A 19,652-nucleotide genomic window follows, 5' to 3' on the forward strand; every position below is an offset into this window, starting at 1 on the left:
TGTGTGTGCGCGCGTGAGAGAAAGATAATTATGTGTGTGTATGACAGAAAGAGATAGAAATGGAGAGAGCGAGACAGAGAGAGAGAGTGGGAGTAGGTGTGAGCATGAGTGCAAGACAAACAGAGCGAGCCTCATGTCGCCGATGTGAATCGGGTCAAATGAAGATGTGCCATTAACAAACATTGACCCTCGGTCCTTCCTTGTCATTCGACTAAGGGCTCCAATCAACGGAGCAAACAGCACTCGGCTCAGTCGGGCTCCATTATCTTGCATAATAAGGAGCTGTCAGAGTAGAAAAGATAAGCTAGACGCGGAGACATATCCACTATCAAAGACCAAACAATCCAATCCCGAGCCCCTCTGATGAATAGAGCATCGCTTAACCTTTTCTCTCCGAGCCCATTTGTCAAGCAGTGGAATAGATCTTACCTCACCCCTAATAGCAAACAACACCGTACAAACCAAATGAAGAGCATTCACCACATCGTTATATCATTATCATTAGCCAGTAAATTGTTTAACCTGTTAGTTACATTTGAACTAATATGTAATGCATATAGAGTCACAACATTGTTACCCCCAGTGTTAAGTGTTTTTTTGTCTCTCACGACAAGCACATTTTTAAAGGGGGCATGAGGGGAAGGGGCAATTGTCTGGGGGGGGGGGGGGGGGGCTGGAAACTGAAAACCTGAATAATGTGGTAGCAATTCAGTGAACAACTAAATGAGAGTCACACACCAACTTTTCGGTTGTAATGCCCTTATCAGAGTGAGGGGCACTATGCCCATCGTTGTTCAGTCGTGGCACCCTAGGTATGCCGTTTGAGTACCACTGCTATATCTTCTTGAGGGCGTGATGTCTTACTTTGGATGTGTGGTGGATGAGAGCAGTGTTTTGAGAACCCCCTGCAATTGCACTTATTTGTTCTAAGCCAGTATAAGCACACCTGATTCAACTGCTCAACTAATCATCAAGCACTTGAATCAGGTGTAAGGTCAGGTAGTTAAAATCAGAACCAAACGGAAGTAAACGGACTGAAACAGAGAGGGACTACCTGAACTTTTCCAATAGGAAACACTTTCCATTACAAAACATTTTGCTAGTGTGCACTAATGAATATGACCCAGGTGTGCTAGCACTAGGAAACACTGTTGAGTCCTACAGCTCTGTGTCTTGTGAAGAACATGGAGCCTTACTTTGGATGTTTGAACTGGTCAACCAGGGTGACCTTCTCCACCAGGTCTCCTCCGATGCTCCTCACCAGGTCATAGAAGTCGTTCTCTGTGTAGCCCTCGGCCGGTAGCCAGAAGGAGATGTCGTTGATCAGAGGTGGGTACTTACTGAGGGGCTTGAGGAGGGGAGGAGGAGAGGGAAGTGGGATGGGGAGGAGAGGAGATGGAAGCAGAGGGGAAAGGGGAGAGAACTTTTAGAACAAAGACTAACAATGAGACACAGCAATGCACGCTTTGCCTGATATGGAAGTCCTGGATGGCAGGGAGCTTGGGCCCAGTGACGTACTGGGCTGTCTGCATCACCCTCTGTGGCGCTTTGCTGTCGAGGGTGGTGCATTTGCAATACCAATCAGTGATGCAGCCAGTCAAGATGCTCTCGATGGTGCAGTTGTAGAACTTTTTGAGGATCAAATCTTTTCAAACTCCTGAGGGGGAAGAGGCGCTATTGTGCCCTCTTCAAATCAAATCAAATTGTATTTGTCACATGCGTCGAATACAAAGGGTCTTACAGTGTATGGCTTACTTACAAGCCCTTAACTACCAAAGCAGTTTCCAAAAAATACCCCCCCCCCCACAAAAAAACAAAAACAAAATAAAAGTAACAAATAATTAAAGAGCAGCAGTAAATTAGCAGGGGGTACCGGTACAGAGTCAATGTGCGGGTGTGGCCACACAGTCATCGGTTAACAGGGAGTACAGGAGGGGACTAAGCACACACCCCTGAGGGGACCCCTTATTGAGGGTCAGCATGGCAGAGGTGTTGTTGCCTACCATCACCACCTGGGGCCAGCCCGTCAGGAAGTCCAGGATCCAATGGCAGAGGGAGATGTTCAGTCCCAGTATTCCCAGCTTGGTGATGAGCTTGGAGGGGACTGTGTTGAATGTTGAGCTGTAGTCAATGAACAGCATTCTCACATAGTTATTTTCACTCTTGTCCAGGTGGGAGAGGGCAATGTGAAGAGCAATTGAGATTGTGTCATCTTTGGATCCGTTGGGGCGGTATACAAATTGGAGTGGGTCCAGGGTGTCTGGGATGATAATGTAGATGCGTGTCATGACCAGCCTGGTACGTCTATGTGTGCACAGGTGTGCGCTCCCTCAACTTTTAAGAACAAATTCTTATTTACAACACTGGGCCAATTGTGCACTGCCCTATGGGACTCCCAATCACGGCCGGATGTGATACAGCCGGGGTTCGAACTAGGTACTGTAGTGACGCCTCTTGCACTGAGATGCAGTGCCTTAGACCACTGCGCCACTCGGGAGCATTATCAGGACAGCGAAACCAATGGTCACATGGAGCACTCCAAACAAAAGCCAATGAAAACATTTACAAATCTCACAATTGATGCTTAGTTTATTGTGTTGTCCAGAAGCCAAAAGCACAATCCTAGTCAAGTTAGCAACCCAATCTAGTTGTTACATCTTTAGATCCCCCCACTTTTACATTTTCTAACAGATTTTCCTCTCCGTCACATTTGGAACAGCAATCAGGTGGGCTATTTATAATGGTGTTTTCCCAGGTGCTCTGTTTAGAATGGTGTTTTCCTGCTAATTGCATTTTGGCAAATTTTGGCACAACATCATGGCCTTGGGAATCGTCTGTCACTCTTCAGTCCACTGACACAGGGGAAATATGAGACTAATTATACACTCTCAATGAATCCCAAATTGAACTAGCCCCTCCTCCCTAGGCACATCTGTAGAGGGCACTTCTGTAAATCTGAAGAGATTGGATAATGTAGGTGTAAGCAATATGGAACATTTCCACAAAGCTTATCTGAAGACAAGGTGACGCAAGTACCATATTGCTTATACCTATCTTATCCCTTCAGATCTACATGAGTGCCAACGCATTGATTTGGGATTTAGCATAAACCGCTTTTACCCCCCAAAACACATACAGTAAATGTATCCCCTTGTATGTCTTTGGTACTACTGAAAATTACAAAATCTTTTAGCAGACGTTTTCACCCAAAGCAACTTCCATCTAACGCATAAAAATAAGTTGAAATTGACCAAAGTATTTGGTCTCCACAATTATTTATTTCACTGTTAATATTACTGAATCTTTGTTTTTGATTCAGAACTTAATATATCCATTTAAATCAGAAAAACAGAAATGGAATTGAAAAAACTATTGACACCCCAGACTTAATATTTGGTAGCACAGTCTTTGGTCAAGTGCTTCCTATGGCCATCGATTTATTTATTTTCCCTTTATTTAACTAGGCAAGTCAGTTAAGAACAAATTCTTATTTTCAATGACGGCCTAGGATCAGTGGGTTAACTGCCTGTTCAGGGGCAGAACGACAGATTTGAGCTTCCTGCACCTCTGTACTGGCAGTTTAGACCACACTTCTTATGCGAACTGCTCCAGTTCTCCCAGATTTGAAGGGTGCCTTTGCCCAAATGCTCTTTTCAGATCTCTCCACAAATGTTCAATGGAATTTAGATCTGGACTCATTGCGGGCCACTTTCAGAACAGTCCAGCGTTTTGTCTTGAACCCTTCCCGGGTGCTTTTTGAAGTGTGTTTGGGGTCAATGTCCTGCTGGAAGACCCATGACCTTCGACAGAGACCCAGCTTTCTGACACTGGGTCCGACATTGCGCTCCAAAATGCCTTGGTATTCTCCTGATTTCATGACGCCATGCACATGTTCAAGGCACCCAGTGCCCGAGACAGCAAAGCAACCCCAAAACATCACTGAACCTCCATGTTTGAGTGTAGAGAAGGTGTTGTTTTCTTTGAAAAATTCCATTTGTTTTCTGTTGACATAGAAAAGGTGTGCTTTATCAAAAAAGCTCTACATTTAGCATAGGATTTTGTCATGTTCAGGTGCGCTTTGGCAAATTGCAGTCAGGCTTTCTTATGTCGCTCTCTCAGCAGTGGGGTCCTCCTGGGTCTCCTACCATATAATCCCCTTTCATTGAGTTGGCGACAGATGGTGCGAGTTGAAACTGTCGTACATTGTGTCTGAAAGTCAGCTTGAATCTGTGTAGCAGTTGATTCGAGGTGCGTTCTCCACCATTCACACGGTCCCTTGCTGCAATCTTCCATCAGGTTCTCTGACCTCAGATAGTTCTCTGGTTTTCTTTCTTTTTTCCATACTCATTGCGGTACACACCTTCACACAAAACAGGAGAATGAGTCGTTTTCTTTATTAAATTAGTGATTTTTATATTGCAGACACCAAGATCAAGATCAGTATTTGGGCAGTTTCTCCCATTCTTCTCTGCAGATCCTCTCAAGCTCTGTCAGGTTGGATGGGGAGCATTGCTTTGCACAGCTATTTTCAGGTCTCTCCAGAGATGTATTTGGTATTTTATTAGGAACCTCATTAGCTGTTGCAAAAGCAGCAGCGACTGTTCCTGGGGTCCACACAAAACATAAAACAGAATGACATAATACAGAACATCATTAGACAAGAATAGAACTACATACATTTTTAAAAAGGCACACGTAGCCTACATATCAATGCATACACACAAACTATCTAGGTCAAATAGGGGAGAGGCCTTGTGCCGCGAGGTGTTGCTTTATCTGTTTTTTGAAACCAGGTTTGCTGTTTATTTGAGCAATATGAGATGGAAAGGAGTTCCATGAAATATGGGCTCTATATAATACTGTACGTTTTCTTGAATATGTTCTGAATTTGGGGACTATGACAAGACCCCTAGTGGCATGTCTGGTGGGATAAGTGTGTGTGTCAGAGCTGTGTGTAAGTTGACTATGCAAACAATTTGGGATTTTCAACACATTAATATTCTTATAAAAAGAAGAAGTGATGCAGTCAGTCTCTCCTCAACTAAGAGCAAAACGTGCCGCTCTGTTCTGGGCCAGCCGCTCTGGCTGGGTCACTCAAGGGTATTCAGAGACTTGTCCCGAAGCCACTCCTGCATTGTCTTGGCTGTGTGCTTAGTGTCATTGTCCTGTTGGAAGATGAACCTTCTCCTGAGGTCCTGAGCGCTCTGGAGCAGGTTATCATCAAGGATCTCTCTGTACTTTGCGCCATTCATCTTCGCCTCCATCCTGACTAGTCTCCCAATCCCTGCCGCTGAAAAACCCCACAGCATGATGTGGCAGCATGATGCAGCATGATGCTGCCACTACCATGCTTCACCGTAGGGATGGTGCCAGGTTTCTTCCAGACGTGATGCTCGGCATTCAGGCCAAAGAGTTTAATCTTGTTTCTCATGCATGGCCTGAGAGTCTTAATGAGGTTGGGAGATTGGGAACTTAAATGGACGAGCTAAAGCCAACTTCATAAAATTCCTAGGTGACTAGTAGTATTAGCGAGAAAAACTAAAACTAAAACTAACTAGCATGTGCCCCTATGCCCCCTATGAGCATGACGCCTCTGCTTATGAGCATGGCTCTTTATGGAACCTTAAAGAAGGTTCTATATAGCACCAAAAAGGTATCCGCTATGGATACAAGCCAAAGAACCCTTATTTGGCACTAAAACATTTTTTACATTTTTTTTTTTGTGTGTAGGTGTTGGACAAACCTACCGAGGTCAATGAAATAAAGAAGTAAAAATAAAAACATACGAGAAATAAAACACGCGTACATTCACGTTTTTATTTCTTGTGTGTTTTTATTTATCTGACCTAGTATTGAATCCATGCTTTAAGATCCTATTCTGGATTTTATTACCAGTGATATTGAACACTGCATTATACAAAACAGTTTGTAAATCAGCATTTCACTGTGCTTTTTATATCTATTGTATCCTGTGCACGCAACAAGTCAACTTTGATTTGATGTGAAAGTCTCATCATGTACCAGTCCAATTAATGATGTGCAATTATCTGCACAGTAAGCACATTCTAATAGGCCCCAATTCTGACCCCCTAAAAATCGATCAATCCCGGCTAGCTAAAAAGCCATTAAGCTATCTCAGTTTCTAGCCAAATCCTCCAACAACAACGGCTCCCATTAAGTCATTACAGCTGGGCAGCAATAATGACTCGGAGGATCAAAACTATTGATTCAGTCCTCCTTTCTCTGTCTCACTCAGGATGTTTGAAGGAGTACTCGTTAATTTGAGAAAAAAAATACAAAAAACCCCAGCCATTTGGTTTGCTATAAAGCGCAGGGATGGAGCTGTAGAAGTGAAACCACTTTTACATTTGTAGATTTAACGATATTTTGAGGCTAAAAGATTGTATGTTAACAACATAATTTAGAAGCAATAGCGTAAAACAATTTTTGGGGGGTTATTTGATGGGGATAATACAGTTGAAGTCGGAACTCAGTTTTTCACAATTCCTGACATTTAATCCTAGTAAAAATGATCCGTCTTAGGTCAGTTAGGATCACCACTTTACATTAAGAATGTGAAATAATAGTAGAGAGAATGACTCATTTCAGCTTTATGTCTTTCATCCCATTCCCAGTGGGTCAGAAGTTTACATGCACTCAATTTGCATTTGGTAGCATTGCCTTTAAATTGATTAACTTGGGTCAAACGTTTCGGGTAGAATTCCACAAGCTTCCCACGATAAGTTGGGTGAATTCTGGCCCATTCCTCCTGATAGAACTGGTGTAACTGAGTCAGGTTTGTGGGCCTCCTTGCTCGCACACGATTTTTCAGTTCTGCCCACAAAATGTTCTATAGGATTGAGGTCAGGGCTTTGTGATGGCCACGCCAATACCTTGACTTTGTTGTCCTTAAGCAATTTTGCCACAACTTTGGAGGTATGCTTGGGTCATTGTCCATTTGGAAGACCCATTTGCGACCAAGCTTTAATTTCCTGACTGATGTCTTGAGCTGTTGCTTCAACATATCTACATAATTGTCCTTCCTCATAATGCCATCTATTTTGTGGAGGGCACCAGTCCTCCTGCAGCAAAGCACCCCCAACATGATGCTGCCACCCCCGTGCTTCACAGTTGGGATGGTGTTCTTCGGCTCGCAAGCCTACCCCCTTTTTCCTCCAAACATAATTATGGTCATTATGGCCAAACAGTTGTATTGTTGTTTCATCAGACCAGAGGACATTTCTCCAAAAAGTACAATCTATGTCCCCATGTGCAGTTGCAAACCATAGTCTGGCTGTTTCATGGCACTTTTGGAGCAGTGGCTTCTTCCTTGCTGAGCGGCCTTTCAGGTTAAGTTGATATAGGACTCGTTTTACTGTGGATATAGATACTTTTGTACCCGTTTCCTCCAGCATCTTCACAAGGTCCTTTGCTGTTTTTCTGGGATTGATTTGCACTTTTTGCACCAAAGTATGTTCATCTCTAGGAGACAGAACACGTCTCCTTCCTCAGCAGAATGACGGCTGCGTGGTCCTATGGTGTATATACTTGCGTACTATTGTTTGGACAGATCAACGTGGTACCTTCAGGTGTTTGGAAATTGATCCCAAGGATGAACCAGACTTGTGGAGGTCTACAATTTATTTTCTGAGGTCTTGGCTGATTTCAATTGATTTTCCCATGACGTCAAGCAAAGAGGCACGGAGTTTGAAGGTAGGACTTGAAATACATCCACAGGTACACCACCAATTGACTCAAATGATGCCAATTAGCCTATCAGAAGCTTCTAAAGCCATGACATCATTTTCTGGAATTTTCCAAGCTGTTTAAAAGACACAGTCAACTTAGTGTATGTAAACTTCCGACCCCCTGGAATTGTGATACAGTGAATTATAAGTGAAATAATCTGTCTGTAAACAATTGTTGGAAAAATTACTTGTGTCATGCACAAAGTAGATGTCCTAACCGACTTGCCAAAACTATAGTTTGTTAACAATAAATGTGTAGAGTGGTTGAAAAACGAGTTTTAATGACAACCTAAGTGTATGTAAACTTCCAACTTCAACTGTAATTAAGCCAAGCACATGATGCCCTGAGCTGAGATTCGGGATAAGGTTTAAGAAGCTTTTACGTGCAGTTGCCACACAAGAACAAATGTTCTGAAAAGACTTAAAGGGACTAGTAAGTTTGTTTGTTATTGTTTTTGGTCCAGGAGCTAAAATGGAAAACAAATCCTGCACACTATGCTTGCAAAGTATCGCTTATTTATGCTGACGTTTGCTAATGTTTCATTTTGTACCTTCTTCATTAAAACAATGGCTGCTGATATGGTCGGGAGCATCATAATGGCTTTTGGTTGAAACCAGAGCCATGTATTATGAGAGTTCGGCCAGGTTTTAGAACGGCCACCACGTTAGTAGCCCATTTATTCTAGAAATGTTAGTGATGTAACGTTGGTGTCAACAAATTGCATGTATGCTTTCCCTGGACATCTTCAAAGGTTTTGAAAAATATCAGAAGTAAACAGCACAACGCAGAAGCATCAACTATCACCGAGCAACCACTATGGGGGAGAAAGTGGCGCTCTCGGAACATTCAGACAGAACCCCCATTGGCCTAACTCTCAATATACGACTCTTTATCTATCTTTGCCATTGATCGCTTGGGCAGCACCATTTAGTGTAGTCAATTGAAAGTAGTACATTTATTTTTCTTCTACTTCTATGAGTTTATTGGCAGTTCATAAACAAACTGAAAAGATACATGGAATGTGTAGTCTGAACAAGCCAAGGTTGGTGAACTACTGCCATCTGCAGTGCTGGAAAGTGTGCTCAGGAGTATAAATCATTGTCTGTTCCTCTCTGAAGTCTCTCCCAGTAGCCTACCTTAAAATGGGCTTTGAAACCTCAACAGCCAAACTCTGCATTAAAAGTGAATAATAGTGGTTGAAAAATTTTACTTGGAAGGTGACTGGGTCGTTGATGCTGGGCAGGCAAAACTGCTTCAGGAAGCGGTCGTCCTGGCTCCAGAAGAGGCGGATGTCAGGGATCCCGTACAGCACCATGGCCAGGCGCTCCAGGCCCAGTCCAAATGCCCAGCCCATCTTGTTACTCACTCCCGCTGAAAAAAGGACACAATAGGAGATTAGAGCAGCTGTTCCCAGAACTTTTTGTAGTGGGGGAGGTTTGGATATTCAACCACTAATTGGCCGACATCGGTTCATTTACTTGAATTCCATTTTTTTGTCCAATGCACTGTTTCTCTAGAGAGAAATTAAATAATTAATGAGAAAAATCTGAGAAATCAAGTCAAGAACTATGTGGGACGCTGAGCTGAAGGGTAGTTTTCATTAAGCCAATATTCAACCTAGTTCAGCGCAGAAATCTGTTAATTAACCACAATGACTATAATCCATTGCACCATTTCCCCCAGCTCATAGACAGGAAGAGGCGGGCACCCGAGGGGCGCAGGGGTCTAAGGCACTGCATCGCAGTGCTAGAGGCGTCACTACAGACCTGGGTTCGATCCCAGACTGTGTCACAACCGGCCATGATCGGGAGTCCCACAGGGAGGCGCACAATTGGCCCAGCGTGGTCCGGGTTAGGGGAGGGTTTGGCCAGAGGGGCTTTACTTGGCTCATGGCGCTTTAGCGACTCCTTGTGGTGGGCCGGGCACCAGCAGACTGGCCTCAGTTGTCAGTTGAACGGTGTTACCTCCGACACATTGGTGCGGCTGGCTTCCGGGTTAAGCGGGCAGTTAAGAAGTAAGAAAGAATGTAAGGGGCGAAGCAAGAGGTTTGACTCTAGACAAAAACTGTAGAAAATTAGCACAATGCGCTTCTATGGACTTATTTTGGACCTAAGCTTGAAGCCTTCCTTTCCGCCTTTGGGCCATTGACTCCCATTGTTAGGGCGGAGACATGAGCATCTCGTCATTATATACAGATCGCTTGACAGATAAAGTTTTACGCCTGCTACGCTAGGTGAGATACACACAGACTGCATGAGAGAGGAATGTACACAACACAGTGATGAGAGGGAGAGACAGTTCGTGAAAGTATACCTTAACAACTTTGAACAACTAGTAAAATAATTTTGTCAAACAGCTCTGCAGCATACTTAGAAACGCTAGCTAAAAATTATGACTAAAGACTGTACAGCAACGTTTCCCAAACTTGATCCTTGGGACGCCAAGGGGTGCACGTTTTGGTGTTTGCCCTAACACCACACAGCTGATTCAAATTATCACAGATTGACGATTAGTGGATTATTTAAACAGCTGTGTAGTGCTAGGGCAAAAAGGGCAAAAAGCAACACGTGCACCCCCCCTGCTGTCCCGAGGACAGAGTTTGGGACAAAGTATCAATATCTGAAGTGTTTCGAGCTAATAATCTAGAGAAAATGAGTTCAACTCCAGCCTACACATTTGTATTGCAGACCAAACTATTCAAGGGCTTAATGAATAGTTCTTGATGAGACCCCAGGACATGACTTGAGAAGCGCTGAAGGAACTGGACTAGCAACCAGGTGTTTTCAGGTACAATTCTGGACAGGAAACTGTATCATCTAGTGCATCACCTTAATGCAATGTCAATACATCAATAACAAGTTGTTTTGATGTCAACTGTTCTCGGACAACCCCGGGATGAAAAGTCAATGCATTGGACTGCTTTAAGATGCGTCCTGCATTATTTTTGTCAACACATCCACTGGAGGACAAATATCTTTAGTTTTTCTTTACAGCCTTTCTGCTACATATACATATATATACACACACACACACACACACACACACACACACACACACACACACACACATGGTACTTTCATATAAAGCAGTCACATAACAATAATACCAAACACAAGATCTTTAATCCCGCCCCTCAGCCACTCTCAGCCCGTGTCCCACCTTTCACCATAGACCACCCTCATTTGGCTTCCATGTGCCATATATTTTTCAAAGAACGTGCTGCGACGTTGTACATATTTCTCTTACCTTTTTAAAAATCGTATAGTATCCACAGATTGTGAGCTGAAAAGGTGAAAACCTTTCCGAGGAATATTACTATATTATTTATTGACTGACTATGGCTTTCCAAATCACCCAGATGCATCCTGTATTGATGAATTCTCTACAAGACTAACTGAACATGCTTCCATACTTGTTTCGGGCTGAGGCTCTGTAAATCTTACAAACCAAACAAATCTGTAAATCTTACAAACCAATTAACATCACAGGCCAACTTAAGCAGCGAACCAACTGTTTTCCAAAATAATAAAATCAGCAAAGACTAGATAACGTATTGTGTATTTACTCATCTTATATATTTACATTAGAGAAACATCCTTTTAAAAAATACAATGGTGCCCTGGGTGAGGATAAACCATTACAGCATTCTGATATGCATTTAAAAAAAACTAAATGTGGTTGCAACACGACCACGGACCCTTCGCCTCAATCACGTTCGGCAGAGCTAACATTCTGTGATTCTCAAACAGAGAATCTGAACTCGTCCAATAGGAATGCTCATATTGTGTATCGTCCTTCATCTAAATATCTCGGCAACCAGTTAGGCTAAATCACCGCAATAGGTTTTTTGACCTGCAATCACATTTCCACAATCGTGTCAATGGTAGAGGGCAGCAGCTGTCTTGTGAGTGACAGGGGAAGACTCTAGTTCAGCAGTGGAATCTGTCGCAGGACAGGGCAGGATAGGGGTGTTAACTTTACTCTGGTTGTAATAATTATTTGCTTGGTGACCCTCGTGACCCGTAGATAGATGAAGGGGCTGCAAAAGGCAAAGCTCCTCGTTTCTACGCCGATCTCGTACTTTTCCTTCGATTGCGGCGGGATTCTGCTTTATATGGTAATGAGCGAGGGGGGAGCATGGCGGGTCAACGCTGACTGAGAAACCCACGACTAAATCGTAACTTCATAAGGAGGAATCAAAATCAGCCTCTCTCCCTTCCGCCCTCATATACAAAGTGAAGGCATTTACATGTCATGAGAATCACAGTCATGGTTAAAAAATATATATATTCTTTGTCTCTGTGACTGATTTCTACCTCAATCTCGTAGCTACTCCCGTTCGCACACAGTACATTATGTAGTCGTGTATTGCTGCAGTGCATTTTATACAGGTGTTTAAAAATAATCATTGTGCTCACTGATCCGGGAGTGATAAAAGATAAGAGGGGCATACAAAAATCCTGACAGCCGCTTGTGTGTGTGGCAGAGTTGAGCTGGCAGTCTTTGGCAGAGAGCGCTAACGCTGCCACGGTTACCAAGGATGTCCACAAAAGGATGGCACGATGACATAGAGCACTCAGCTATGACCTCAGCTGAAATACAGGGGAAACAGGGCTGGAGGGGAGCGGGGTGTGTCTTACGAGGCCCAGCCCTCACCGCCCCCCTCACACGCCGTACCACAGTCTGCTGTGACACCATCCCCTTTCTCTTAGCCAGTCACAGCGGGTGAGAGGGGTTGTGTTTGTGGTGACGAGAGCGTGGTGTCTGACAGTACACCCACCTTGTGGTGACATCAGTAGCTTGCTGTGGCATCACCACCTCCTCTCCTTTCAAACATTAATTTCTCCATCCTTTAAAAAATTACAAATATCTGTGTCACATCGTCTCCCCCCCCAAAAAAAACATCACGCCTCTCCAATCTCTAGTCCGCTGTTCTCTCCAATTCTTGTCCCTCGCTCACATTGCTTTACCTCCTCTCCTTTCCCTGCTGTTCTGCCTCTACATAAATGTTTTTCTTTCTCTAGTTCCATTCCCTCCATCACTTCTTTTGTCTCTCTTCATTCATTTTCAAACGTTTCGTCTCTCCCCGAAACCCAATTTACCCACAACCTCTTCTTCCTCTAGCCTAAATCTCACTGGCGGTCACGCAACCCATGTTAGTGGGAACAATGGGTAAAACTTTACTTAAAAGTTTCTTGTTAAGTAACGCTATTAACATTACAACGTTAATATAATGTTGTTACATAGTGTTTGGAAACTAGATTATAATTGCATAATGGAGGTGAGTGGTTTCTGTAATTACCCAAGTTGAATATTAGGGAGTGTCCCTTAACAGCGACAACTACCACCTCCAATTCAATGCATTTCCAAACCTACAGTCTCTGGGTTACTTTGACAAGACAGTACAGAGACCAAGTGAAAATGTATTGACTTAATAAATAATTGGCTTAGATAACATCATTGATCAACAAACCTGATTTACAGGGACAAACAGATCATATTAAACAGTGTTGTTGGAGCAAGACACATGCTGGTGACGCATAATACCATGATTCACCTACCAGGATATTACACATCTATTTAAGAGAGACCTATCCCAAGAAAGCACTGATTACGGAAAGGGAATGCCTTCAACTGAAATGTGTCTTCCGCATTTAACCCAACCCCTCTGAATCGGAGTGTAGCTGTCAGATTAAAAAACAAGCATGTTCAGGAGGTACCTGTGGCAGTTATGGCATGACCACCCTCAACTCTACCCATAGGACAGTAGGAGATATGGGAAGTGTGTATGTGGGTCTAGCAGTCAATCTTCTCACACACACACACAAACTTACCCCCCTACTGGGTGCGTTTATCCTTGTTTTCTATTCCTCTGCAGAGAAGCAGCACCATCTTTCCTACCATGGATCCATATGTGCATGGCAGCAGAAATGTTAGTTATGGATTAATGCCCCATGTTTCGCCATGTGACATTTTACCTGCAGATTTCAAGGGAGAAGTCGGATTGGGTGATCTAATTGCACTCTTCTAAATTCTGCCCGATAGTGGTAATTACATCTTTCATAATATCGACTCATTAATGACTCACTGCTGGCTTGGAAAACAGTTCATTTAATTCAAATTACCATACAAAGTACGAAACACAACACAGCACGATCAAGAAAGACATACTGGGCCTCCTGAATGGCGCAGTGGTCTAGGGCACTGCATCACAGTGCTAACTGTGCCACTAGAGATCCTGGTTCGAGTCCAGGCTCTGTCGCAGCCGGCCGGGAGACCCATGGGGCGGGCGCACAATTGGCCCAGCGATGTCCGGGTTAGGGGAGGGTTTGGCAGGCAGGGATTTTCTTGTCCCATCGCGCACTAGCGACTCCTGTGGCAGGCCGGGCGCAGCGCACGCTGACACGGTCACCAGGTGTATCCTCCAACACATTAGTGCGGCTGGCTTCTAGTTTAAGCGGGCATTGTGTCAAGAAGCAGTGCGGCTTGGCTGGGTTGTGTTTCAGAGGACGCACGGCTCGACCTTCGCCTCTCCCGAGTCCGTACAGGAGTCACTGCATCTCACTCACGTAGCGATGGGACAAGACTGTAACTACCAATTTGATACCACGAAATTGGGGAGTAAAAAGTGGCAAAAAAAGATTAAAAAGCAAGACATTCATTACAATGGCGTGCTGATTTTATTATGTTAAAGCTGCTATATGTAACTTTTTGGACGACCCGACCAAATTCGCATAGAAATTCACAGCGGTTAAGATGTGTAGCAGGGTGCGTAATTGGTGGCAGAGAAGACAGGCGCAGGAGAGCAGAACTGGGTGATAACCGGAGATTTATTAAGCAAAACAAGATAAATAGGCACAAAAATAACCCGTCGTGCGCTCACGTGGAACGTGCACAAGCACTACAATAAAAAATCCCATACAAAGACATGGGGGGAACAGAGGGTTAAACACACAACAAGTAATTGAGGGAATTGAAACCAGGTGTTAGGAAAAACAAGACAATACACATGGATCGCCGCCCGAACAAGGTGAGGACACGACATCGGCGGAAGTCGTGACAAGATGGTACAATATTTCTTGAAACTAACTAACTAACTATCAGTTTAGCAGCCAGGAAATGGCAGAGCATTTTCTGCATAGTGCATCTTTAAGAGACTACCCTTACAGAAAAACACACCACAGTGGTAATGTGCCAAGCGTTGGCTTGAGTGGTGTAACGCTCGCCACCATTGGAATATGGAGCGGTGGAAACTCGTTCTCTGGAGTGATGAATCACGCTTCACCATCTGGCAGTCCGACGGACCAATATGGGTTTGGAGGATGACAGGAGAACACTGTGCACCAATGCATAGTGCCAACTGTAAAGTTTGGTGGAGGAGAAATAATGGTCTGGGACTATTTTTCATGGTTTGGGATAGGCCCCTTAGTTCAAGTAAAGGGAAATCTTAACGCTACAGCATACAATGACATTTGAGATGATTCTGTGCCTACAACTTGGCGGCAACAGTTTGGGGAAGGCCCTTTTCTATTCCAGCATGACAATGCTCTCATTCACAAAGTGAGGTCCATACAGAAATGGTTTGTTGAGATCTGTGTGGAAGAACTTGACTGGCCTGCAGCCCTGACCTCAACGCCATCGAATACCTTTGGGATGATTTGGAACGCAGACTGCGAGCCAATTCTAATCTCCCAACATCAATGCCCAACCTCACTAATGCTCGCTATTCGAAATCTTTCCCAGAAGAGTGGAGGCTATTATAGTAGCAAAGGGGAAACCAACCCCATATTAATGGCATGATTTTGGAATGAGACATTCTATGAGCACGTGTCCACATACTTTTGATCATGTCGTGTATGTGCAGTACATATTTTTTCCTCCCTCTCCCCCTCCCTCCATTGGGCCTGGCCCTGTAACCTCAATGGATTACCCTGGGCAGGCCTGAGCCAGCCTTCTTTCACTGTGCAACTCATCAATGTGCATCTTGCTACCTGTCTCTCAAATGGCTAGGGACTGAAGCTCATTGGCTGGAACTCAAATTGCTAGGGGGCTGGCCCATGTGGGCCAAGCTTGTGGTACTCAAAATGGCCCCACATAGCTTCCAGAAAACAGTCACTTTCAAACTAGGGATTTCGTGGTTGAGGTAAGATATTTATTCTGTAGGTATGAACAACACATTGACAAACCAGCCCAAAAACGGAGATTTAAAAAAATACTTACGCAGTTGCCAAAATTCTCTTGTAAGGAAAATACCACTCAAAAAATATATATTTTGATATTAGTTTCATTAGTCCTCTGTTGATACAGTCCCACAATCTCAGTGCTAGAGGCGTCACTACAGACTCGATTCCAAGCTGTATCACAACCGGCCGTGACTGGGAGTCCCATAGGGCTGCACACAAGAGTACAGGCCTCGGTGTAATGCACATTCCTTCAACGATAAATGCATATCCGACCATCACCCCTGGTGAAACAAAACCGCGACTCGTCAGTGAAGAGCACTTTCTGCCAGTCCTGTCTGGTCCAGCGACGGTGGGTTTGTGCCCATAGGCGACGTTGTTGCCGGTGATATCTGGTGAGGACCTGCCTTACAACAGGCTTACAAGCCCTCAGTCCAGCCTCTCTTAGCCTATTGCGGACAGTCTGAACACTGATGGAGGGATTGTGCATTCCTAGTGTAACTCGGGCAGTTGATGTTGCCATATTGTACCTGTTCCGCAGGTGTGATGTTCAGATCTACCGATCCCGTGCAGGTATTGTTACACGTGGTCTGCCACTGCGAGGACGATCAGCTGTCCGTCCCATCTCCCTGTAGCGCTGTCTTAGACATCTCACAGTATGGACATTGCAATTTATTGCCCTGGCCACGGCTGTAGTCCTCATGCCTTCTTGCAGCATGCCTAAGGCACGTTCACGCAGATGAGCAGGGACCCTGGGCATCTTTCTTTTGGTGTTTTTCAGTAGAAAGGCCTCTTTAGTGTTTTAAGGTTTCATAACTGTGACCTAATTGCCTACCGTCTGTTAGTTGTTAGTGGCTTAACGACCGTTCCACAGGTGCATGTTCATGAATTGTTTATGGTTCATTGAACAAGCATGGAAAAAAGTATTTAAAACCTTTACAATGAAGATCTGTGAAGTTATTTGGATTTTTATTAATTATCTTTAAAAGACTGTCCTGAAAAAGGGACATTTCTTTTTTGGCTGAGTTTATGAGCTAATTTTGTCTGAAGTCAGAGGACTTTGACCCCAAAGTTTCCTTTAGACAATGAAAGAGAATAGCTAATTATTCATGATGGGGAAACGACAAGGCTTAACCTCCTTTAAACTCAGAATCAAGACTAAGCTGTGTCTAGTTCCAGTTTAGGAAACTTCCTCTCTTCACTCCCCTGCCATTGGAATCAAATTATTTTCAAATGCCTTTCCACGCTCCACATCTGTCACGCCCTGACCTCAGTATTCTTAGTTTTCTTTATTATTTTGGTTAGGTCAGGGTGTGACATGGGTGATGTATGTGTTGTTGTTCCTGTCTAGGTGTTATGTATGTCTATGGTTGCCTAGATTGGTTCTCAATTAGAGGCAGCTGTTTATCGTTGTCTCTAATTGGGAACCATATTTAGGCAGCCATATTCCTTGGGTATTTCGTGGGTTATTGTCTATGGTTAGTTGCCTGTGTCTGCACGTGTTTATATATAGAGTCACGTTTGTTTTGTTGTTTTGTATAGTTAATTTAGTGTTTCTTCGTTAATAAATAGAAGAATGTATTCACATCACGCTGCGCCTTGGTCTCCTCCATTCAACGAACGTGACAATATCAGATGATTTGTGGATGTATTCGCAAAGATTTTTTTCTTCCAGTCATCCAAATGAAAAAACAAAACAGCAAAACAAAACAAGTGAACAAGAAGATTTGTCACAGGTCAAGACATCACTGACCACATTCGACCCTTTGCAAATACGGTGGTGCAACTCCTATTTATTACTATCCACCCAAATTACAAATGCCCATATTCTTTCCATACTTTGTAACTCTATAGACAGACTGCAATCCACCTTTGGGTAGGTTAAAATACCCACTGTCAATAGCCGCTAAGTTCCGCATTTACGAACTATCCCTTCATTCACTCAGTGAAATTAGCGTGTCGGGTTATTAATTAAGCCATTACGTCTCAATTAGCTTAACATGGCTGATCAGGGATGACTGTTAGGTCCCCCCAGGCTGAAGCTGCCAGGGGACATAGGGCCCATGCTCTCACAGTGACATGTTCATCAACACTCACTCACTACTCCATATCAGGAAGTCAATTCACAAACAGATTCGTATGGAGCAACAACAACAACAACAACAACAACAACAACAATTCCTCTATGAACATAACACAGTTATTAACTCAGTCTGTCTGATCTGTTTGACATGTCATTATTTTGTCATCTTTGTATATTTGAGGTTGTAGAGTGCATCTACTCAGGATATTGATCCAGTATGTGGATTCTGGATAGCGCAGAGAAAAATGTTTTTGTCAGGTTCCCTTACTTGTATGCAGAAGTGAGAAAAGGGTGATATCAGTATTTTCTAAATCCGCACACTATTTACAACTTGGGAAACTAGGAAAGCCCGGCTCATTATTCAACACAAAGCTACAGTTAAGGATGTGCGAGGAAAAAGAGCAGTCGCTGAACACACCGAGAACAGAAATATTAATGAGCTTTAAAACTCCCTTTCCGTTGGGGTGCTGTGAGAGGTAGCCACATATCCCACCCTCACCTTACAAAGGTTCAATGCAGCCGATTTTTATCTCAATATCAAATCAATTCTGGGTAACAATTAAGTACCGTACTGAGATTGTTTAAACAAAATTAAACAAAAATAGGGTTTTTAGCAAAGAGCAATTTTTATGCAAGAATTTTGCTAGGACTGTTTGGGAGTAGGGAGGGGGAAAACTGTAAACTAGCTGTTTTTTGGGACTCTTTCATATTGGTCTATAAACGAATTAACTCACACAACAGGCTGAAATGTCAGGCAGTCTATTCAAACGTCTCTCACACTAAAAAGGCCATTATCCTAATTTTCACCATTTCACAGCATTACTCCAACCACACTGCCTGCCCTCCAGGACACCTACAGCACCTGGTGTCACAAGAAGGTCCAGAAAATCATCAAGGACCTTAGCCATCCGAGCCACTGCCTGTTCACCCTGATACCATCTAGAAGGCGGAGACAGTACTGGTGCATCAAAACTGGGACCGAGAGATAGAAGCTGTTTTCCCATCTCCAGGCCAGAAGACTGTTAAAAAGTCACCACTAGCCAGCTATCACCTGGTACTCTACCCTGCACCTTAGAGACAGCTGCCCTACGTACATCATCATTGAACACTGGTCACTTTAATAATGTTTACATTTGGTTTAACCCACTTCATATGTACAGTGCCTTGCGAAAGTATTCGGCCCCCTTGAACTTTGCGATCTTTTGCCACATTTCAGGCTTCAAACAGTTTTATATCTTTATGTTTGAAGCCTGAAATGTGGCAAAAGGTCTCAAAGTTCAAGGGGGCCGAATACTTTCGCAAGGCACTGTATATACTGTATTTTAGTCACGGCTCATCCTATATAACTACTGCTGTACACACCTTTTCTATTCACACTTACTTATTTTGGGGTATGTGTGTATTGTTTTGTAGTGTTAGGTATTACTGCAAAAATGTGTACGTGTCCAGTAACTTTTGATTCGATTTCATTCCTAGTGTGGACATATATATAAAACACATGAAAATCACATTTTTGACTGCACCGGGTCTTTAAGTCATGTAGTCAGCCTGGAATGCAACCGTTGGCTTGTAAGTGCAAACAGCTGACCCTCATGAACTCATTAAGGGTGTGGCTAGCAAGCTCAATCAGCCACCATTCC

The 19,652-nt window shown here is 43.6% G+C and overlaps 1 protein-coding gene across 2 annotated transcripts in view; it reads right to left on the reverse strand.

Moving 5' to 3' along the window:
* The window catches only part of fars2 (phenylalanyl-tRNA synthetase 2, mitochondrial), a 119,582-nt gene that overhangs the window by 48,082 nt on the left and 51,848 nt on the right, over nt 1-19,652 (reverse strand). For both annotated transcript variants that reach the window (XM_020507428.2, XM_020507429.2), the window contains 2 exons: nt 8,960-9,120; nt 1,197-1,348 (listed from right to left, as the gene is read on the reverse strand). In XM_020507428.2, coding sequence (XP_020363017.1) covers nt 1,197-1,348; nt 8,960-9,120 — 313 coding nt within the window. The remainder of the gene's footprint in view (nt 1-1,196; nt 1,349-8,959; nt 9,121-19,652) is intronic.

This window comes from Oncorhynchus kisutch, linkage group LG18 (genome assembly GCF_002021735.2).
Source record: "Oncorhynchus kisutch isolate 150728-3 linkage group LG18, Okis_V2, whole genome shotgun sequence".
Classification (NCBI taxonomy): domain Eukaryota; kingdom Metazoa; phylum Chordata; class Actinopteri; order Salmoniformes; family Salmonidae; genus Oncorhynchus; species Oncorhynchus kisutch.